The 22495-nt window shown below is 47.6% G+C and overlaps 1 protein-coding gene across 1 annotated transcript; it reads left to right on the forward strand.

Moving 5' to 3' along the window:
• Positions 1-1248: 1248 nt before the first annotated feature.
• On the forward strand, positions 1249-21893 carry LOC116966208 (EEF1A lysine methyltransferase 3-like). The gene is made up of 3 exons (XM_033012355.1): positions 1249-1590; positions 12749-12860; positions 21384-21893. Exons 1-3 carry the CDS (start codon positions 1249-1251, stop codon positions 21776-21778), a joined length of 849 nt encoding a protein of 282 aa, XP_032868246.1. The 3' UTR covers positions 21779-21893.
• Positions 21894-22495: the final 602 nt, after the last annotated feature.

Below are 22495 nucleotides of genomic sequence, written 5' to 3' on the forward strand. Positions count from 1 at the left end.
TTCTCCTGGACCACCCATATTGAAGCAACGAGCAAGAAAGCTCACTAACGCCTCTACTAACTAAGAGGCTTAGGAAGTTCGGCATGTCCCCTACAAGTCTCACCAACTTTTACAGATGCGCCGCACAAAGCATGTAATCAGGATGCATCACAGCACGGTTTGGGAACAGCTCCATCCAAGAGCGCAAGAAATCGCAGAGTCAAGTCAAGTCAAGTCACATTTATTTATATAACACATTTAAAAAACAACTCTCGTTGGCCAAAGTGCTTTACATTTGTTATAAGAATAGCACAACAAAACAAACTACATACATATATACATATAGCCCTCACTCAGAGGACGTCAGGAAAGGCTTGGGAGTATAGATAAGTCTTTAGTCCTGACTTAAAAGAGTCGATGGAGGGGGCAGTTCTGATGGGAAAGGGGATGCTGTTCCACAGTCTAGGGGCTGCAACCGCAAAGGCGCGGTCGCCCCTGAGCTTATGCCTAGACCGCGTGATATTCAGCAGCCCCAAGTCGGCCGATCTGAGGGGCCTGGAGGTGGAGTGGTGGGTGAGAGTGGGCAGAGAATTGTAGACGCTGCCCAGACCGTCACACAAACCAACCTCCCTTCCATTGACTCCATTTACACCTCATGCTGCCTCGGCAAGGCCAGCAGCATAATCAAGGACCAGTCACACCCCTGGTCACTCCCTCTTCTCCCCTCTCCCATCGGGCAAGAGGTACAGAAGTGTGAGAACGAACGCTCACCTCCAGATTCAGGGGCAGTTTCATCCCCGCTGTTATCAGGCAACTGAACCATCCTACACACCTATATTAAAGCAACGATCAAGAAAGCTCAACATCACTTCTACTTATTAAGAGGCTTAGGAAGTTTGTCATGTCCCCTCCAACTCTCACCAACCTCTGCAGATGCTCCGTTGAGAGCATTTTATGGGGAATCATCACAGCTGGGATTGGGAAGAACTCCGTCCAAGACTGCAGGAAATGTAATCATATATGGATGGTTCTTTCCTGCTGACTGGTTAGCACGTCACAAAGGCTTTTTTTCACTGTACTAAGGTGAGCTGGGCAACTAAAGGGCCTGTCCCACTTGGCGATTTTTTCGGCGACTGCCGGCATCATATCAGTGTCGCCAAAAGATTTTGAACATTTCAAAATCCAGCGGCGACAAAAAAAATGTTGCGACACTTGGAAAAAACACCATGCGTCACGCCGCGTCACGGTGATCTGATACGTCAGTCAATGATGCCGGCCGTCGCCAAAAATAATCGGCAGGTGGGACAGGCCCTTTACCATCTTGTTTTCCCGACCACAGCAGGCCGTGCTGCCGAGATCGAGCTTTCCGCCCGTGTGCGGGAAGCCCCCACATATTCCATGTCTGGAACAGCGCAGACGGGTCAATCGGAGCCGACCGGCGGCGACACAGAGAGCGAAAGGCCAGCGGACCAGAGTGGGAGCGGTCCCCCTGACTCCCAATCCAAGGAGCTGTTTCAAGATCAGGATAGGCGATTTGAGTTCTGCGGGCACGTCTTGAAGATCACGCAACAACTGAGCAAGTTTGCGATACCAGCGATAGTCTGGCAGTCGGTAAGTGTGCCCACGCTGAACACATCCTTATTTATTTAATTTTTTTATTATAATTTTTTTAACGTTTTAGAAACTGATAAATGAATCGGAAAAAAAAATAAGAAGGAAAGAATGAAGAGAAAGATGAAAGGTACAAAAAAGAGAGAAGAAAAAAAAACCCTGAACTGACAAAGAAGTGAAAGAAAAAAAAGAGAAAAAAACGGAGATATGTCCCACTATCCTTCCCTACCCCCGCTCACCCAACCCAAGCATCGGTTTTGAATTTGTGTTCAACCATTCTGTTGTTGAAGAAATTCAATAAAAGGAGACCATATTTTGGAAAATTGGTCTGATTTATCAGCCAAAACAAGCCTTATTTTTTTCTAGATGTAGTGTCTCGGTCATTTCTGTGATCCACATCTTCACTGTGGGAACTGGTATATTTTTCCAGAATTTAAGTATGTTTTTTTTCGCAGTTATTAAGCCATAGTCAAGGAAACGTATTTGGAATGTCGTGAACCAATATAACCATTATATGGTTATATTGACTTGTTATATTGACTTCAGAATTAAGGGACAGAAGTTTAGGGGTAACATGAGGGGGAACTTCTTTACTCAGAGAGTGGTAGCGGTGTGGAATGAGCTTCCAGTGGAAGTGGTGGCGAACAGGTTCGTTGGTATCATTTAAAAATAAATTGGATAGGCATATGGATGAGAAGGGAATGGAGGGTTATGGTATGAGTGCAGGCAGGTGGGACTAAGGGAAAAAAGTTGCTCGGCACGGACTTGTAGGGCCGAGATGGCCTGTTTCCGTGCTGTAATTGTTATATGGTTAACATAGAACAGCCCTCTGACATTCCTAATATTATTAATTTTGAATCTGACTCCAATTGAATTTTGAGTGTTTTAGGAATGGTATTGAATATTCCCATCCAGAAATTTTGTATTTTTATACAAACATACAAAATATGAACACATACCTTACAACACATACAGATCCCGCGAAATAGCATATGATCAGCGTTTGTCGGCACTGGGCCTGTACTCGCTGGAGTTTAGCAGGATGATGGGGTACCTCATTGAAATGTACAGAATAGTGAAAGGCTTGGATAGAGTGGATGTGGAGAGGATGTTTCCACTAGTGGGAGAGTCTAGGACCAAAGGTCACAGCCTCAGAATTAAAGGACACTCTTTTAGAAAGGATGTGATGAGGAACATCTTTAGTCAGAGAGTATCAAAGGTATTTTATTAGTCACATTCACATACACCTAGGTGTAGTGAAGTGAAATGCTTTTTTGCCATTTTGCAGCACACAAAAAAAGAATACAGACATAACACCAATGAGAGTCTTAAACACATAGAACATCCCCCCGCAATGGCTCCCACCATGAGGGAAGGCACAAAGTCCAGTCCCCAACCCCAGTTCACCCATAGTCGGGCCCATTGAGGCCTCCACAGTTGCCTCGATGTTCCTGGCCGTTCTCGCCGGGTGATGTTGCTCCGGCGTCGGGAGAGTCCTCCCAGCGGCCTGGGAACCCTGGAACGGCCGCTTCCGCACTGGAGGCCGCGGCTTCCGAAGCCGACAAGGCCGCGCCGGTTGGAGCTCCACTACTGGCGATCTCGTCGCGAGATCCCAGGCTCCCGGTGTAAAGTCAGCGCCGCCGCCCGCAGAGTAGTTGAAACATATAAGATTGTTAAGTTGAAACATATAAGATTGTTAATGGCTTAGAGGCAGGAAACATGTTCCTGATGTTGGGGGAGTCCAGAACCAGGCGCCACAGTTCAAGAATAAGGAGTAAGCCATTTAGAACGGAGACGAGGAAACACCTTTTCTCACAGAGAGTGGTGAGTCTGTGGAATTCTCTGCCTCAGAGGGCGGTGGAGGCGGGTTCTCAGGATGCTTTCAAGAGAGAGCTAGACAGGGCTCTTAAAAATAGCGGAGTCAGGGGATATGGGGAGAAGGCAGGATTGGGGATGATCAGCCATGATCACATTGAATGGCGGTGCTGGCTCGAAGGGCCGAATGGTCTATTCCTGCACTTATTGTCTATTGTCTATTAATTTGTGGATCTCATTGCCACAGAGGGCTGTGGAGGCCAAGTCAGTGCATATTTTTCGGGCAGTGATAGACACATTCTTGATTAGAACGGGTGGCAAGGGTTGTGAGGAGAAGGCCAGAAAATGAGTTTAGGAGGCAGAGATCAGCCACGGTTGAATGGATGAGTAGACTTGATGGGCTGAATGGCCTAATTCTACTCCTATACCTAGCGAATGTGAGCATACATTATCCACGTCACATCAAACACAGTCTCTGTTATAGACACTTTAAGCTGGAGTAGGCACAGTGGCACAGGAGAAAATGAACTGGTGACGTTTCGGGTTGAGGCCTTTCTTCAGACTGATAGTCAGCGGAGAGGGAAGCGAGAGATATAGAACAAGACGGTGACGTGGAGAGACAATAAATGAATGAAAGACATGCAAAAAAGTAATCAATGATAAAGGAAACAGGCCATTGTTAGCTGTGTGTCTGGTGAAAACGAGTTACAGGCAATGAGACTCAACAAGAAGACTGAAGCTGGTGCAACTTGGATAGGGGAGGGATGGAGAGAGAGGGAATGCCGGGGTTACTTGAAGTTAGAGAAGTCAATGTTCATACCGCCGGGGTATAAGCTGCCCAAACAAAATATGAAGTGCTGTTCCCTCAATTTGCGCTGGGTCTCACTCTGACCATGGAGGAGGCCCAGGACAGAAAGGTCAGTGTGGGAATGGGAGGGGCAGTTAAAGTGTTTGGCAACCGGGAGATCAGGTAGGTCCAGGCGGACTGAGCGGAGGTGTTCAGTGAAACGATCGCCCAGTCTACGTTTGGTCTCGCTGATGTATAAGAGTCCACACCTGGAATAACAGATACAGTAGATGAGGTTGGAGGAGGTGCAAGTTATTTTATTTAACCAATTGTATGCATTGTTACAACATTGCCCTCAGATGACAATGAGCCATTCTACATTTTCATGGATTCATAGAATCACAGAGTGATACAGCGTGCAAAACAGGCCCTTTGGCCCAACTTGCCCACACCGGCCAACATGTCCCAGGTACACTAGTCCCACCAGCCTGCATTTGGCCCATATCACTCCTAACCTGTCCTATCCATATACATGTTTAATTGTATTTCTAAACCTTGGGATAGTCGCAGCCTCAACTACCTCCTCCGGCAGCTCGTTCAATACACCCACCACCCTCTGTGTGAAAAAGGTACCCCTCAGATTCCTATTAAATCTTTTCCCCTTCACCTTGAACCTATATTCTCTGGTCCTTGATTCCCCTACTCTGGGCAAGAGACTCTGTGCATCTTCGCAATCTATTCCTCTCATGATTTTGTACACCTCTATAAAGATCGCCCCTCATCCTCCTGCATTCCAAAGAATATGGTTATATAGTGGTGGCTGTGTGGAATGAGCTTCCAGTGAAGGTGGTGGAGGCAGGTTCGATTTTATAATTTAAAAATAAATTGGATAGGTACATGGACGGGAAAGGAATTGAGAGTTATGGTCTGAGTGCAGGTAGATGGGACTAGGGGAAAATAAATGTTCGACACGGACTAGAAGGGCCGAGATGGCCTGTTTCCGTGCTGTAATTGTTATATGGTTATTATATGGTTAATAGAGTCCCAGCCTGCTCAACCTCTCCCTATAGCTCAGATGATCACGGTCCCCTTTAACCTGTGTTTTCACACCTTACCCATCCATATCTCTAAGTCCCCCTCTCCCTTGACTGTCAGTCTGAAGAAGGGTCTCGACCCGAAACGTCACCCATTCCTTCTCTCAAGAGATGCTGCCTGTCCCACGGAATTCCTCCTGCATTTTGTGTTTATCATCGGTGCAAACCAGCATCTGCAGTTCCTTCCTACACATTCTCTGTCACCCCATCCCATCGCACAGGCATGGCCTAGATTCCACTGAGAAATACACATCATTTAGGTGTAGGTTTATTATGGTCATGTGCACTGAGGTACAGTGAAAAGCTTAGTTTTGCCTGCTGTCCATTCAGATCAAATAATGCCGGTAGAGCCGCTGCCTCACAGTGCCAGAGACCCGGGTTCCATCCTGACCATGGGTGCTGTCTGTACGGAGTTTGCACGTTCGCCCCGTGACCTGCGTTAGTTTTCTCCGGGTGCTCCGGTTTCCTCCCATTCTCCTAAGACGTACAGGCTTGGTATAATTGTAAATTGTCCCCAGTGTGTGTGTAGGATAGTGCCTGTGTGTGGGGATCGCTGGTGGGCTCGGACTTGGTGGGCCGAAGGGCCTGTTTCCACGCCGTTTGTCTAAATTACACTCAACTACAATGGGGAAACAGGCGCTTTGACTCATCAGGTTTACGCTCACCAGCGATCCTCATACACGGCTTAGTGCCGGGAATTTTTACCGAAACCAATTAATGTACAAACCTGTATACCTTAGGGTGTGGGAGGAAATCGGAGCACCCGGAGAAAACCCACGCGGTCACAGGGAAAACATGCAAACTCCGTACAGACAGCACCCGTAGTCAGAATCGAACCCGGGTCACTGGAGCTGCGCCACCGTGCCGCCCAAAGTTTAATTGAGTTTATTGTCCCGTGTAACGAGGTACGGTGAAAACCATATAACCTTATAACCATATAACAATTACAGCACGGAAACAGGCCATTTCGGCCCTACAAGCCCGTGCCGAACAACTTTTTTTCCCTTAGTCCCACCTGCCTGCACTCATACCATAACCCTCCATTCCCTTCTCATCCATATGCCTATTCAATTAATTTTTAAATGATACCAACGAACCTGCCTCCACCACTTCCACTGGAAGCTCATTCCACACCGCTACCACTCTCTGAGTAAAGAAGTTCCCCCTCATGTTACCCCTAAACATCTGTCCCTTAATTCTGAAGTCATGTCCTCTTGTTTGAATCTTCCCTATTCTCAAAGGGGAAAGCTTGATCACATCAACTCTGTCTATCCCTCTCATCATTTTAAAGACCTCTATCAAGTCCCCCCTTAACCTTTTGCGCTCCAGAGAATAAAGACCTAACTTATTCAACCTTTCTCTGTAACTTAGTTGTTGAAACCCAGGCAACATTCTAGTAAATCTCCTCTGTACTCTCTCTATTTTGTTGACATCCTTCCTATAATTGGGCGACCAAAATTGTACACCATACTCCAGATTTGGTCTCACCAATGCCTTGTACAATTTTAACATTACATCCCAGCTTCTATACTCAATGCTCTGATTTATAAAGGCTAGCATACCAAAAGCTTTCTTTACCACCCTATCTATATGAGATTCCACCTTCAAGGAATTATGCACGGTTATTCCCAGATCCCTCTGTTCAACTGCATTCTTCAATTCCCTACCATTTACCATGTACGTCCTATTTTGATTTGTCCTGCCAAGGTGTAGCACCTCACATTTATCAGCATTAAACTCCATCTGCCATCTTTCAGCCCATTTTTCCAAATGGCCTAAATCACTCTGTAGACTTTGGAAATCCTCTTCATTATCCACAACATCCCCTATCTTAGTATCATCTGCATACTTACTAATCCAATTTACCACCCCTTCATCCAGATCATTGATGTACATGACAAACAACAAAGGACCCAACACAGATCCCTGAGGCACCCCACTAGTCACCTGCCTCCAACCCGACAAACAGCCATCCACCATTACCCTCTGGCTTCTCCCATTCAGCCACTGCTGAATCCATCTTGCTATTCCTGCATTTATACCCAACAGTTTAACCTTCTTAACCAACCTTCCATGAGGAACCTTGTCAAAGGCCTTACTAAAGTCCATATAGACAACATCCACTGCTTTACCCTCGTCAATTTCCCTAGTAACCTCTTCAAAAAATTCAAGAAGGTTAGTCAAACATGACCTTCCAGGCACAAATCCATGTTGACTGTTCCTAATCAGACCCTGTTTATCCAGATGCTTATATATATTATCTCTAAGTATCTTTTCCATTAATTTGCCCACCACTGAAGTCAAAGTAACAGGTCTATAATTGCTAGGTTTACTCTTAGAACCCTTTTTAAACAATGGAACAACATGCGCAGGACGCCAATCCTCGGGGACTATTCCCGTTTCTAATGACATTTGAAATATTTCTGTCATAGCCCCGGCTATTTCTACACTAACTTCCCTCAATGTCCTAGGGAATATCCTGTCAGGACCTGGAGACTTATCCACTTTTATATTTTTCAAAAGTGTCAGTACTTCTTTTACTTTGAAACTCATAGTATCCATAACTACTCTACTCGTTTCCCTTACCTCACATAATTCAATATCCTTCTCCTTGGTGAATACCGAAGAAAATAAATTGTTCAATATCTCCCCCATCTCTTTTGGCTCTGCAGATAGCTGCCCACTCTGTTTCTCCAATGGACCAATTTTATCCCTCGTTATCTTTTTGCTATTAATATAGCTGTAGATTAATAAAGCTTTTTTGTTGCGCGCAATCCAGTCAGCGGAAAGACAATACATGATTACAATTGAGCCATACACAGTGTACAGAGACAGTTCAAGTTCAAGTGAGTTTAATGTCATGTGTCCCTGTATAGGACAATGAAATTCTTGCTTTGCTTCAGCACACAGAACTTAGTAGGTATTTACTACAAAACAGATCAGTGTGTCCATATACCATAATATAAATACTAGACCAAGTGCAGACCCGTTGGGTCTGTTCCCCCAACGTGTGGTTGTGAGGGGGGGAGGCGGCATGCAGCGTCACACACACTAACTATCCCCCCCCCCCGCACTCACGCTAATTACCCCCCTTGATATTATATTAATATTATTAATTTGCTCCTTTTACCCCATAACCACCCTATCTACTGACGCATAGCCCCCAACTTGCAGTCACATCTAGAGGGGGGGGGGGGGACGGGGGTAGAGAGTGAGGGCAGAGAGAGAAGGAGCAGACAGAGAGAGAGGGGAGGAGAGAGAGAGGGTGAGAGTGAGGGGGAGAGAGAGGGGGTGCTGAGAGGGGGGTGAGCGGGAGAGGTGGGGAGCAGAGAGGAGGAGGGAGGGTTGAGGGAAGAGGGTAGGTGGTGTGGAGGGGAGGGGGTTTAAGGGAGGGAGGGAGGGTGAGGGTGGGAGGGTGAGGGAAGGGGGAGAGAGGGGGGAGGGGGGGGAGAGAGAGAGGGGGGAGTGAGAGAGGGGGAAGAGAGAGGGGGAAGAGAGAGGGGGGAGGGGAGAGGGGGGGAGGGGAGAGGTGGGTAGAGGGAAGGGGGGGGGAGGGGGGGGGGGAGGAGAGGGGGAGGGAGAGGAGGGGGAGGGAGAGGAGAGTGGGGCAGAGGAGAGGGGGGGAGAGAAGAGGGGGGGGTGAGGGGAGGGGGGCAGAGGAGAGGGGGGGGGGTAGTGGAGAGTGGTGGAGAGGAGGGGGGAGGAGAGGAGAGGGGGGAGAGAGGAGAGGGGGGAGAGAGGAGAGGGGGTGAGAGGAGGGGGGGAGGAGAGGGGGGAGGAGAGATGGGGAGAGGAGAGAGGGGGGAGAGAGGAGAGGGGGGAGAGGAGAGGGGGGTGAGAGAGGAGAGGAGGGGAGAGGGGAGAGGGAGGTGGGGAGAGAGGGGGGGAGAGGAGAGGGGGGGGAGAGAGGAGAGGGGGGAGAGAGGAGGGGGAAGGAGAGAGGGGGAGAGGAGAGATGGGGAGAGGGGAGAGGGGGGGAGAGGAGATGGGGGGGGGAGGAGAGGGGAGGAGAGTGGGGGGAGAGAGGAGAGGGGCGGAGAGGAGAGGGGGGGGGGAGAGGAGAGGGGAGGAGAGAGGGGGAGAGGGGAGAGGAGAGGGGAGGGGAGAGGGGGGGGGGGAGGAGAGGGGGGGAGAGAGGAGAGGGGGGGGAGACGAGGGGGGGGGGAGGAGAGGGGGAGAGGAGAGGGGGGGGGGGATAGAGGAGGGGAGAGAGAGAGATAAAGGGAGAGAGACGGGGGGAGAGAGAGAGAGAGAGAGAGGAAGAGAGAGGGGCAGAGAGAGAGAGAGAGGGAGAGAGGAGAGAGAGAGAGAGAGAGAGAGAGAGAGAATGCCTTTTTACTCAACCCAAACTCCCCAAACAACTATTTGCAGGCAGTGCTTTTTTTACTCAAACTAACCATAACCATATTTTCATTGTTAAACCACATTAAGGTTACATACTCACAGCTGTGTAGACATTTGTTCAGTCATTCAGAGCTCAAACCTCCATGTTGCAGAGACTGATTGGGGCACACCAGTTCCTGGTTTTATAGTCCCTCCCCCTCCCACCAGCAGGAGCAGCAGAGAGAATGGGGAATTTTGTAAAAGCATTAATATATCTGTCATTTTTCATCGACGGGAACATTCCTCGGCACACATACGGCGGAGGGGGGCTCTGAGCAAGGTGGCCAAAAATGACGGCCGTAGGTGGCGGCGTTCTCTCGGTAATCGCAGCACAGAAGGCCAAAACCGGTCAAGAACAGACTTTTAGTAATATAGATATACACACATGAATAAATAAACTGATCAAGTGCAAATAATAGATAATGGGTTATTAATAATCAGAGTTTTGTCCGAGCCAGGTTTAATAGCCTGATGGCTGTGGGGAAGTAGCTATTCCTGAACCTGGTTGTTGCAGTCTTCAGGCTCCTGTACCTTCTACCTGAAGGTAGCAGGGAGATGAGTGTGTGACCTGGATGGTGTGGGTCTTTGATGATACTGCCAGCCTTTTTGAAGCAGCGACTGCGATAAATCCCCTCGATGGAAGGAATGAGCCGATGATGGACTGGGCAGTGTTTACTACTTTTTGTAGTATTTTCCTCTCCAGGGCGCTCAAGACAGGATAAAGGGAATAACGTTTGGGGCAAGATAAAGTCCAGTGAGTCCAATTGATGAGTGAAAAATTTTCCCCTCAGGTTCCTATTAAATCTTTCCCCTCTCACCTAAACCTATTTTCTACTCTGAAGAAAAAGACTCTAAATATCTCCCCAACATCCTTGCTAACATACTTCCCCCAAATCGTCAGCCACAGTATTGAGTATAGAAGTTGGGAGGTCAAGTTGAAGTTGTATAAGACGTTGGTGAGGCCACGTTCAGAATATTGTGTTCGGTTCTGGGCACCATTTTATAGGAAAGATGTTATCAAGCTGGAAAGTGTACAGAGAAGATTTACCAGGATGGTACCAGGACTCGTGGGCCCGGACTATAGGGTGAGGGTGCGCAGGCTGGGTGTAGGAGGATGAGGGGTGATATTATAGAGGTTTACAAAATACCAGATAGACCCACAGTGTCTCATGCGCATAATAGGGGAATCAAGAACAAGCGGACAAAGATTTAAGGTGAGGGGGAAATATTTCATAGACAATAGACAATAGGTGCAGGAGTAGGTATTTTGGCCCATCGAGCCAGCACCGCCATTCATTGTGATCATGGCTGATCATCCACAATCAGGAACCTGAGGGGTAACATTTTCACACAGAGGGTGGTGGGTGTATGTAACAAGCTGCCAGAGGAGGTAGATTAGGCTGGGATGATTGCAACGTTTGAGAAATAATTAGACAGGTATATGGATAGGACAGGTTTGGAGGGATATGGACCAAAAGCAGGCAGGTGGAACTAGTGTAGATGGGACATGTTGGTTGGTGTGTGCAATATTGGCCGGAGGGCCTGTTTCCATGCTCTGTGACTCTGTGTCTCTGTGACTCTGTGTCTCTGTGTGTGACTGTGACTCTGTGTCTCTGTGACTCTGTGTCTCTGTGTCTCTGCCACTCTGTGACTCTGTGTCTGTGTCTCTGTGACTGTGTGACTGTGTGGGACTCTGTGACTCTGTGACTCTGTGTCTCTGTGACTCTGTGTCTCTGTGACTGTGTCTCTGTGTCTCTGTGTCTCTGTGCGTGCCTCTGTGACTGTGTCTCTGTGACTGTGACTCTGTGTCTCTGTGTCTCTGTGTCTCTGTGTCTCTGTGTCTCTGTGACTCTGTGACTGTGACTCTGTGTCTCTGTGTCTCTGTGTCTCTGTGACTCTGTGCGTGCCTCTGTGACTGTGTCTCTGTGACTGTGACTGTGACTCTGTGTCTCTGTGTCTCTGTGTCTCTGTGTCTCTGTGTCTCTGTGACTCTGTGACTGTGACTCTGTGTCTCTGTGTCTCTGTGTCTCTGTGTCTCTGTGTCTCTGTGCCTCTGTGTCTCTGTGACTCTGTGACTGTGACTCGGTGACTCTGTGTCTCTGTGTCTCTGTGTCTCTGTGTCTCTGTGACTCTGTGTCTCTGTGTCTCTGTGACTCTGTGTGTGACTCTGTGTCTCTGTGTCTCTGTGTCTGTGTGACTGTGCCTCTGTGACTGTGCCTCTGTGACGGTGCCTCTGTGTCTCTGTGTCTCTGCGTCTCTGTCACTCTGTGTCTCTGTGTCTGTGTCTCTGTGACTCTGTGTGACTGTGTGTGACTCTGTGACTCTGTGACTGTGTCTCTGTGTCTCTGTGTCTCTGTGTCTCTGTGTGTGCCTCTGTGACTGTGTCTCTGTGAATCTGTGAGGGGGGGGGTGAGAGAGAAGGGGAGAGAAGGAGAGAGAAGGGGCGAGAAGGGGGAGAGAAGGTGGAGAGCAGGGGGGAGAAGGGGAGAGAAAGGTAGGAGAAGGGGAATGAGGGGGGGGGGGGAGAAGGAGTGGTTAAGGACAATGTAAAGAAGTTTAATACAGTTAGCGGGCATTTTACCTACCGGTGGGTCTTCTAGGTCCTGAAACTCCAATGAGCCAATCAAAATGGCGAAGGAGATTGCCTCTGGCTGCCTTCAACTGCTTGAAAGTAAATAGCGACCCCACTCCACTGCCCTTCGACCTCCTTTAACTAACTACGACTAGCATCACAACCAGCTACGACTACACCTGCGACTAAGAAATTGTCGATTTTTCAAACGGCAACCTATTTTTAGTCGAGGCCGGTTTTAATCATGATGGAAAAAAAAGCAGCAACCTAGAAGAAGCCTCGACCACGCGGAAACCACTTTCGACCATTAGGGAGAGTGACCAAAACCTTGTGGCGACTTTGCGGCGACCATGGGTGGCGGGCAATGTCAACAGAGGTTGCTGTGGAGGTCTCGCAAGTGGGACAGGCCCTTAAGACTCCATGACTCTGTGACTCCTACAACTGGTTACAGATCCGGGTCAGATGCAAGCTGACTGCAGGCGTTATTCAACTTTGTTGTCGTTTCAGGGCATCGTTCTGTGCCGCTACTTTGGGGAAGAGCGCATCACGTTCATTGGGCAGAAGGTGATCGAGCTGGGTTCCGGTACTGGCATAGTGGGCATCCTTGCCATCCTCCTGGGTGAGTGGATCCATCCGATGTGTCTCAATATCCTTCCCCAATCGTTCTCGATGCCTTTTCAAGAGCCCCCAAACTTCTCTCCCACCCCTTCCCAACTCCCTGTTACCCAAAATGCTGGAGTAAAAGGGCGGTTCGGTTGCGCAGCGGGTAGAGCTGCTGCCTCACAGCGCCAGAGACTCGAATATGGGTGCTGTCAGTGCGGAGTTTGCACGTTCTCCCCGTGACCTGCGTGGGTTTTCTCCGAGATCTTCGGTTTCCTCCCACACTCCAAGGACGTACAGACTTGTAGGTCACTTCTTCTGCAGTTGTATTGGGCTCTGGTGAGACCACATCTGGAGTATTGCGTACAGTTTTAGTCTCCTAATTTGAGGAAGGACATCATTGTGATTGAGGCAGTGCAGCGTAGGTTCACGAGATTGATCCCTGGGATGGCGGGACTGTCATATGAGGAAAGATTGAAAAGACTAGGCTTGTATTCACTGGAGTTTAGAAGGATGAGGGGAGATCTTATAGAAACAGATAACATTATAAAAGGACTGGACAAGCTAGATGCAGGAAAAATGTTCCCAATGTTGGGCGAGTCCACAACCAGGGGCCACAGTCTTAGAATAAAGGGGAGGTCGTTTAAGACTGAGGTGAGAAAAAACGTTTTCACCCAGAGAGTTGTGAATTTGTGGAATTCCCTGCCACAGAGGGCAGTGGAGGCCAAATCACTGGATGGATTTAAGAGAGAGTTAGATAGAGCTCTAGGGGCTAGTAGAGTCAGGGGATATGGGGAGAAGGCAGGCACGGGTTATTGATAGGGGACGATCAGCCTTGATCACAATGAATGGCGGTGCTGGCTCGAAGGGCCGAATGGCCTCCTCCTGCACCTATTTTCTATGTTTAATTGGCTTGGTGTAAAAATGTAAAATTGTCCCTAGGATAGTGTAGGATAGTGTTAGCGGGCCCTTCGGCGATCCCCGCACGACCAGCGATCCCCACACTAGGGACGGTTTACACATACACCAAGCCAATTAACCCACAAATCTGTCCGAAGATCTCGGAGAAAACCCACGGGGAGAACGTGTAAACACCGTACAGACAGCACCCCTAGTCGGGGTGGAACCCGGGTCTCTGGCGCCACTAGAATGGTAAAAGCAGATACACGGTTCTCGTTTATTACCTCATCTACATCCCGTGACCCCAAGCACAAATTACCATTATTACAATCGAGCCGTCCACAGTGTACATGTACTGTACATGATCAATGTTCAGTGCAAGATAAAGTCCAGTAAATTCCGATCAAAGATATTCCGAGGTTCACCAATGAGGTCGATAGTAGTTCAGGACTGCTCTCTAGTTGTGGGTAGGATGGTTCCGTTGCCTGATACCAGCTGGGAAGAAACTGTCTCTGAAACTGTCCCGCTGAGTTACTGCAGCATTTTGTGTCTAAACCAGCATCGTTCCTTCCAACACATTTAGTCTACCCTGTCACGTTGGTCTATGCTAACTCACAAAACAGAGATCTGGAGGATCCCAGTGGCAACTTCAGGCAGCATCTGTGGAGGGACATGGACAGGCAACATTTCTGACAGTCACAAGTTCACAAGTTATAGGAGTAGAATTGAGCCATTCGGCCCATCAAGTCCACATCATCATTCAATCATGGCTGATCTCTGCCTCCCAATCGAATTTTCCCGCCTTTTCCCCCAAATCCTTTACACCCGTTCTAATCAAGGATTTGTCTATCTCTGCCTTAAAAATATCCACTGACTTGGCCTCCACAGCCCTCTGTGGCAATGAGATCCACAGATTAACTACCCTCTGACTAAATATGTTTCTCCTCACCTCCTTTCTAAAAGAGCGCCCTTTAATTCTAAGGTTATGACCTCTGGTCCTAGACTCTCCCACTAGTGGAAGCATCCTCTCCACATCCACTCTATCTATGCCTTTCACTATGCTGTGTCGGAAGAAGGGTCTTGAATTGAAACGTCGTCTGTCCATTTATAGAATATAGAACAGGATAGTGTAGGAAGGAACTACAGATACTGGTTTAAACCGAAGATAGACACAAAAAGCTGGAGTAACTCAGCGGGTCAGGCAGCATCTCTGGAGAGAAGGAATATGTGACGTTTATGGTCGAGGCGTCACCAATTCTTTTCCCCCAGAGATACTGTCTGACCCGCTGAGTTACTCCAGCATTTTGTGTCTATAGAGCAGTACAGCACAGGAAGGGGGCCCTTCGGCTCACAATGTTTGTGTCCAACATGATGCCGTGTTAAACTGATCTCATCTGCCTGTCGGTGATCCACATCCCTCTATTTCCTGCACATGTACATGCCTTTCTAAATGCCTCTTCCACGCCAATAGACAATAGACAATAGGTGCAGGAGTAGGCCATTCGGCCCTTCGAGCCAGCACGGCCATTCAATGTGATCATGGCTGATCATCCCCAATCAGTACCCCGTTCCTGCCATCTCTCCATATCCCCTGATCCGCTATCTTTAAGAGCCCTCTTGAAAGCATCCAGAGAACCCGCCTCCACCGCCCTCTGAGGCAGAGAATTTCACACTCACCACTCTCTGTGAGAAAAAGTGTTTCCTTGCCTCCGTTCTAAATGGCTTACTCCTTATTCTTAAACTGTGGACCCTGGTTCTGGACTCCCCCGACATTGGGAATATGTTTCCTGCCTCTAGCATGTCCAAGCCCTTAACAATCTTATATGCTTCAATGAGAAAACCTCTCATCCTTCTAAACTCCAGAGTGTACAAGCTCAGCTGCTCCATTCTCTCAGCATATGACAGTCCCGCCATCCCGGGAATTAACCTTGTAAACCTACGCTGGGCTCCCTCAAAAGCAAGAACGTCCTTCCTCAAATTAGAGGACCAAAACTGCACACAATACTCCAGGTGTGGTCTCACTAGGGCCCTGTACAACTGCTGAAGTACCTATTTGCTCCTATATTCGACGCTCTTGTTATAAAGGCCAACATGCCATTCGCTTTCTTCACTGCCTGCTGTACCTGCATGCTTACTTTCATAGACTGATGAACTAGGACCCGCAGATCCCGTTGTACTTCCCCTTTTCCCAACTTGACGCCATTTAGATAGTAATCTGCCTTCCTGTTTTTGCTGCCAAAGTGGATAACCTCATATTTATCCGCATTAAACTGCATCTGTCTTGCATCAACCCACTTCCCCAACCTGTCCAAGTCACCCTACATTCTCATACGCCGCTATCGTATCTTTCTCCAATGCCACTCCTGGCAGCGTGTTCCAAGCACCCTGCATGTACAAAAACCTGCTCCGCACATCTCCATTGAACTTTCCCTCCCCTAGCCATAGCTTTGCCCTCTAGTGTTCGACATGTACACCCTGGGAAAAAGCTTCTGACTGTTTACAGATCCCCTCAACATATGCTGCCCGTCCATTCTCTGCTAAGGTGGACAGGTGTCTCGACTTGAAACATCTGTCTATTCTCTCCAAAGACATGGAGGTCTCGAACCCAACATGATGTCTTGAAACAAAACATCTGTCTGCCCCCCCACCCCCCAAGATGTTTCCTGCCCATTCCCTCTCCGGGTGCACAAGTGTCTCAACTTAAAACATCTGTCTATCCCCTCCACTGATGGACAGGAGTCTCAACTAGAGACATCTGTACATAGAAACATAGAAACATAGAAAGTAGGTGCGAGAGTAGACCACCAGGTCCGTCGAGCCCGCACCGCCATTCGCTCATGGCTGAACACTAAACAGACACACTTACCCACAAACAGTAGACACAAGACACAGAACACAAGACACTACCCTCCCCTTTATACCGCTATCACCCCTCTCCACCCCAAGAACCGCGTGATCTCCTGGGGGAGGCAAAAAAACGGATAAAAACCCAGGTCCAATTCGGGAAAAAAAATCCGGGAAATTCCTCTCCGACCCCAATCCAGGCGATCGACACATGTCCAGGAGATCACTCAGGTCTTACTATACTAACCATACCTAGGTCCATATCCCTGCCCTCTCCCCGTAGCCCCTTATCCCCTCGGCAGCTAAAAAACCATCTATTTTAGACTTAAATATATTTAACGTTTCTGCTTCCACTGCTCCCTGGGGCAGTGAATTCCATAAATTAACCACCCTCTTGGTGAAGAAGTTCTTCCTCATCTCAGTTTTAAAAGAGCCCCCCCTTATTCTGCAACTATGTCCCCTAGTTCTAGTTTCCCCGATCATTGGGAACATCCTCGGTGCATCCACCCGATCAAGGCCCCTCACGATCTTATATGTTTCAATGAGATCGCCTCTCATTCTCCTAAACTCCAAAGAGTAGAGCTCCAGCTTACTTAACCTTTCCTCATATGTCAATCCCCTCATTGCAGGAATTAATCTTGTAAACCTTCGCTGCACTGCCTCCAGGGCTAGTACATCCTTCCTTAAGTATGGACCCCAGAACTGTACACAGTATTCCAAATGTGGTCTCACTAATATTGTGTACAGCTGCAGCAAGACCTCCGTGTTTTTATACTCAATCCCCCTAGCAATAAAGGCCAAAACTCCATTGGCCTTCCTGATTGCTTGCTGCACCTGCATACTGACTTTTAGTGATTCATGTACTAATACCCCTAGATCCCTTTGCGTTGCATTACAACGCAGCTCCTCCTCATTTAGAAAATAACTTGCCCTATCATTTTTTTCCCAAAGTGAATGACTTCACATTTATTAGTATTAAATTTCATCTGCCAAGTTGTTGCCCACTCACCTAGCTTATCTATATCCATTTGCAGACTCTTCCTATCCTCCTCATCCCCAACTTTTCCTCCCATTTTTGTATCGTCCGCAAATTTTGATATATTACACTTGGTTCCCTCCTCCAAATCATTTATATAAATTGTGAACAACTGGGGTCCCAGCACCGACCCTTGCGGAACCCCGCTAGTTACCGGTTGCCATCCCGAGTATGAACCATTTATCCCCACTCTCTGCTTCCTATTTGTCAGCCAATCCTCTACCCATGCTAATATATTACCCCCAATCCCATAATTTTTTATTTTTAGCAATAGTCTCTTATGTGGCACCTTGTCAAAAGCCTTTTGGAAGTCCAAGTATACCACATCCACCGGTTCCCCTTTATCCACCCGGGTTGTTACTTCCTCAAAGAATTCGAGCAGATTCGTTAAACAGGATTTCCCCTTCACAAAACCATGCTGGTTCTGTCCGATGAAGTCATGTTTATCCAAGTGCCCCGTTAGTGTTTCTTTAATAATTGTCTCTAACATTTTACCCACCACCGATGTTAGGCTAACCGGTCTATAGTTACCCGCCTTCTGTCTACTTCCTTTTTTAAATATAGGTGTTACATTGGCCATTTTCCAATCCACTGGGACCGTTCCTGCCTCCAGGGAGTTTTGGAAAATTATCACCAATGCATCCACACTCCCCACCGCTATCTCCCTCAAGACCCTTGGATGTAATCCATCAGGCCCAGGGGATTTATCCTCCTTCAGTCTCATTAATTTCCCTAATACCACCTCCTTGGTGATCTTAATAGTATTTAGCTCCTCCATTCCTACCGCCCCCTGTTTATCCAGCGTTGGAATATTTTTTGTGTCTTCTATGGTGAAGACTGATACAAAATACTCGTTTAATGCCTTTGCCATTTCCATGTTCCCCACCAACAACTCTCCAGTCTCACCCTCCAATGGACCAACGTTCACCTTAGCCACCCTTTTTCTTTTTATATAGCTATAAAAACTCTTACTATTAGTTTTTATGTTGTTCGCTAAATTCCTTTCATAGTCTATTTTCCCCGTCTTAATTAATCTCTTAGTTATTCTTTGCTGACCTTTAAATGCTTCCCAATCCTCTACCCTCCCACTATCTCTGGCTACCTTATATGCCCTTGCCTTCAGCCGAATACTATCCTTTATAGTTTTACTGAGCCATGGCTGACTGTTCTTACCCTTACCCCTTTTTTTCTTCATAGGAATAAATTTTTCTTGAAGGTTATACAGTAGATCCTTAAACGTACACCACTGCTCATGTACCGTCTTATTCTTGAGTCTGCTATCCCAGTCAACTTTGATCAGCTCAGTCCTCATACCTTCATAATCCCCCTTATTTAGACTAAGCACCCTAGCCTGAGTTTCAACCTGCTCCCCTTCTATTTGAATATGGAATTCGACCATATTGTGGGCACTTGTTCCCAACGAGTCCCTAACTATGACATTTTTAATCAATCCTGCTTCATTACACAGGACCAGATCCAAGATTGCCTCCCCCCTTGTCGGTTCTGTGACATACTGTTCTAGGAACCCGTCTCTAATACATTCTATAAACTCTTCCTCTAGTCTACCCTGCCCAGTTTGGTTTGCCCAATTAATATGAAAATTGAAGTCCCCCATGATTACAGCAGTTCCCTTTTTACATGCGTCAACTATTTGCAGATTTATGTTCTGACTAACAGCGTCACAGCTATTTGGAGGTCTATAAATTACACCCACTAGTGTTTTTTTCCCCTTGTTATTCTCTATCTGTACCCAAGCTGTTTCACTATCCTGATCCTTCAACGCAATATCCTTCCTCTCTACTGCCGTTATTCCCTCCCTTATTAAATTTACATTTCCTGCCCAGGTGGACAGGTGCCTTGACTTGAAACATCTGTCCATCCCATCCCCGGATGTTGCATGTACATCCCCTCCCCAGGTACACAGGTGTCTCAACTCGAAACATCTGTCCATTCCCTCTCTAAGTGGGCAGATGTATTGACTTGAAACATCTGTCCATTACCTCCACAGATGGACAGGTGTCTTAACTTAAAACATAGAAACATTGAAAATAGGTGCAAGAGGAGGCCATTTGGCCCTTCGAGCCTGCACCGCCATTCATTGTGTTCATGGCTGATCATCCACAATCAGTAACCCGTGCCTGCCTTCTCCCCATATCCCGTGATTCAGCTAGACCCTAGAGCTCTATCTAACTTTTAAATTCATCCAGTGAATTGGACAGATGTCTTGACCATCCCCTCCCCAGGGTGGTCGGATATCTTGACTTGAAACATCTGTCTATCCCCTCCAAAGATGGGCAGATGCCTTGACTTGAAACATCTGTCCATGCCATCCCCAGATGTTGCCTTCCATGCGCCCCCCCAGGTGCATGGGTGTGTGGACACAAAACATCTGTCCAATCCTTCAAAGATGAACTGGTGTTTCAACTCAAGACATCTGTCCATTCCCACTCTGATTGGGCAGATGCCTTGACTTGAATCATCTGGCCATTTCCTCCTCAGATGGACAGGTGTCTTGACTTGAAACATCTGTCCATCCACTCCAAAGATGGGCAGGTGTCGCAAATCAAATATCTGTCCATCCCCTCCCCTGATGTTGCCTTCCATTCCCTCCCCAGGTGGACAGGTGCCTTGACTAAACATATGTCTATTACCTCCCCTGAAAGACAGATGTCTCAACTTGAAACATCTGTCCATTCCCTCCCCAGATGTTGCCTGTCCATTCCCTCCCCAGGTGGACAGGTATCTTGATTCGAAACATCTGTTCATTCCCTCCCCAGATATTGCTTGTCTATTCCTTCCCCACATGACCACGTGTCTCAACTCAAAACATCTGTCCATCACCTCCCCAGAGAGACAGGTGTCTTGACTAAACATCTGTCCATTCCCTCCGTAGATGTTGCCTGTCCATTCCCACTCAAGGCGGATAGGTGTCTCAACTCAAGACATCCGTCCATTCCCTTTCCAGATGTACATTTGTCTCGACCTGAAACATCTGTCCATTACCCCCGCAGTCGTTGCCTGTCCATGTCCTCCTCAGGTGCTCAGGTGCCTTACTTCGAAGCATCTCTGCATTCCCTCTCTGTGGGCAGATGTCTTGACTTGAAAAATCTGTCCGTTTTCTCCTTAGATGGACAGGTGTGTTGACTTGAAACATCTGTCCCTTATCTCCAAGGATGGACTGGTGTCTCAATTGGAAATATCTGTCAATTCCCTTCAAAGATGGGCACATGCCTTGACTCAAAACATCTGTCCATTCTCTCCCCAGATGTTGCCTGTACATTCTCTTCCCAGGTGGACAGGTGTCTCAACTTGAAGCATCCGTCTATCCCCTTCAAAGATGGACAGGTATCTTGACTGAAAACATCTGTCCATTCCCTCTCCAAATGATGCCTGTCCAGTCCTTTCCCTGAAGGACAGATGTCTTGATTTGAAACATCTGACCATCCCCTCAAAGATGGACAGGTGTTCCAACGTGGAACATCAGTCCATTCAATCCAAATATAGACAGGTGTCTCAACTTGAACCACCTGTCCATTCCCTCCCCAGATGTTGCCTGTCCATTCCCCACCACAGATAGACAGATGTCCCGACCCGAAACGTCACCGGCCCATTCCCTCCACGGATGCTGCCCGCGCCATTGCTTCCCCCGACACCTTGCGCCTTGGCTGGCGAGTCCCTGAGTGCACGTAGCTCCCCGCGGGGTGGGGCGCGACTGTTTGAGGAAGCAGTGAATGACGGGTGCGCTCGCTCGCTGTTTGGCAGGGGGAGAGGTGACCTTGACCGACAAGCCCGAGGTTCTGGGTCAGATCGAGCATAACGTGGCCAGAAACGTATCGCCTTCCATGATCCCCCGCCCCAAGGTGGCCGCGCTGTCTTGGGGCGAGGACGAGGATCAGTTCCCCAGGGACTACGACATCATCCTGGGCTCCGACATAGTCTACCGGCCACGCTCCTTCCTCCTGCTGCTGAAGACTCTCAAGCACCTGAGCGATCGGCGGACCGTCATCTACCTCAGCTCCGCCATGAGCGAGAAGATGGGGGCCGTGGAATTCCACGCCACCCTCCTGCCCGAGCTCTTCCATTGCGAGCTGGTCTACCAGGCCCCAAACCTCGAGGTCAACATCTACAGGGTCACCAGGAAAAGCTCCACCTACTAAAGGGCAAGGACTGCGGAGACAGGCCCTTCGGCCCGACTCGCCCCTGCTGGCCGACACACTCCAGGGAACGAAAAAGAAGCCCAACCTCTCACTCCTTATAAACCGTGGCTCTTGGGAAGAACTGTCCAACCAATAAATTATATTCTTAATATGTATTGCCCAATAATAATACAAAAAGTTCGGAAGTGAAAGTCCCCCAACGTCTTTGGGTTTACACAGGTGTTTTCTTTGAATTCTATGTGATCTATAGTCCCAAATAAAGTTGGTAATATTAGAGTCTAGTTTTTTGAAAAAAAGTTTTGGTATATATAATGGTATAGATTGAAATAGGTATAATATTTGTGGTTAAAAAAAAAATCATTTTTATAGCATTTATTCTGCCTATTAACGACAACGGGAGTGTTTACCAGAATTTAATAAACGCGTTCAGTTTATTTAATAACGGCATAAAATTAGCATTAAATAATGATTTGTATTTTCAAGTAATTTGGATATCCAAATATTTAAATTTTTCTGTTGCAATTTTAAAGGGGCATTTTAATGTGTCGATTCTTGAGGTTTTAACGTCATGATTTCACTTTTATTCCAATTTATTCTGTATCCTGAAAAAGAACCGAATTCCTCTATTAAATGTAATACGTTTGGAATGCTCGTTTGTGAATTTGTAATATATAAAAGTTAATCATCTGCGTATAATGAAATTTTATTATTTGATTC

The sequence above is a fragment of the Amblyraja radiata genome, chromosome 36 (assembly GCF_010909765.2).
Source record: "Amblyraja radiata isolate CabotCenter1 chromosome 36, sAmbRad1.1.pri, whole genome shotgun sequence".
NCBI classification, from domain to species: domain Eukaryota; kingdom Metazoa; phylum Chordata; class Chondrichthyes; order Rajiformes; family Rajidae; genus Amblyraja; species Amblyraja radiata.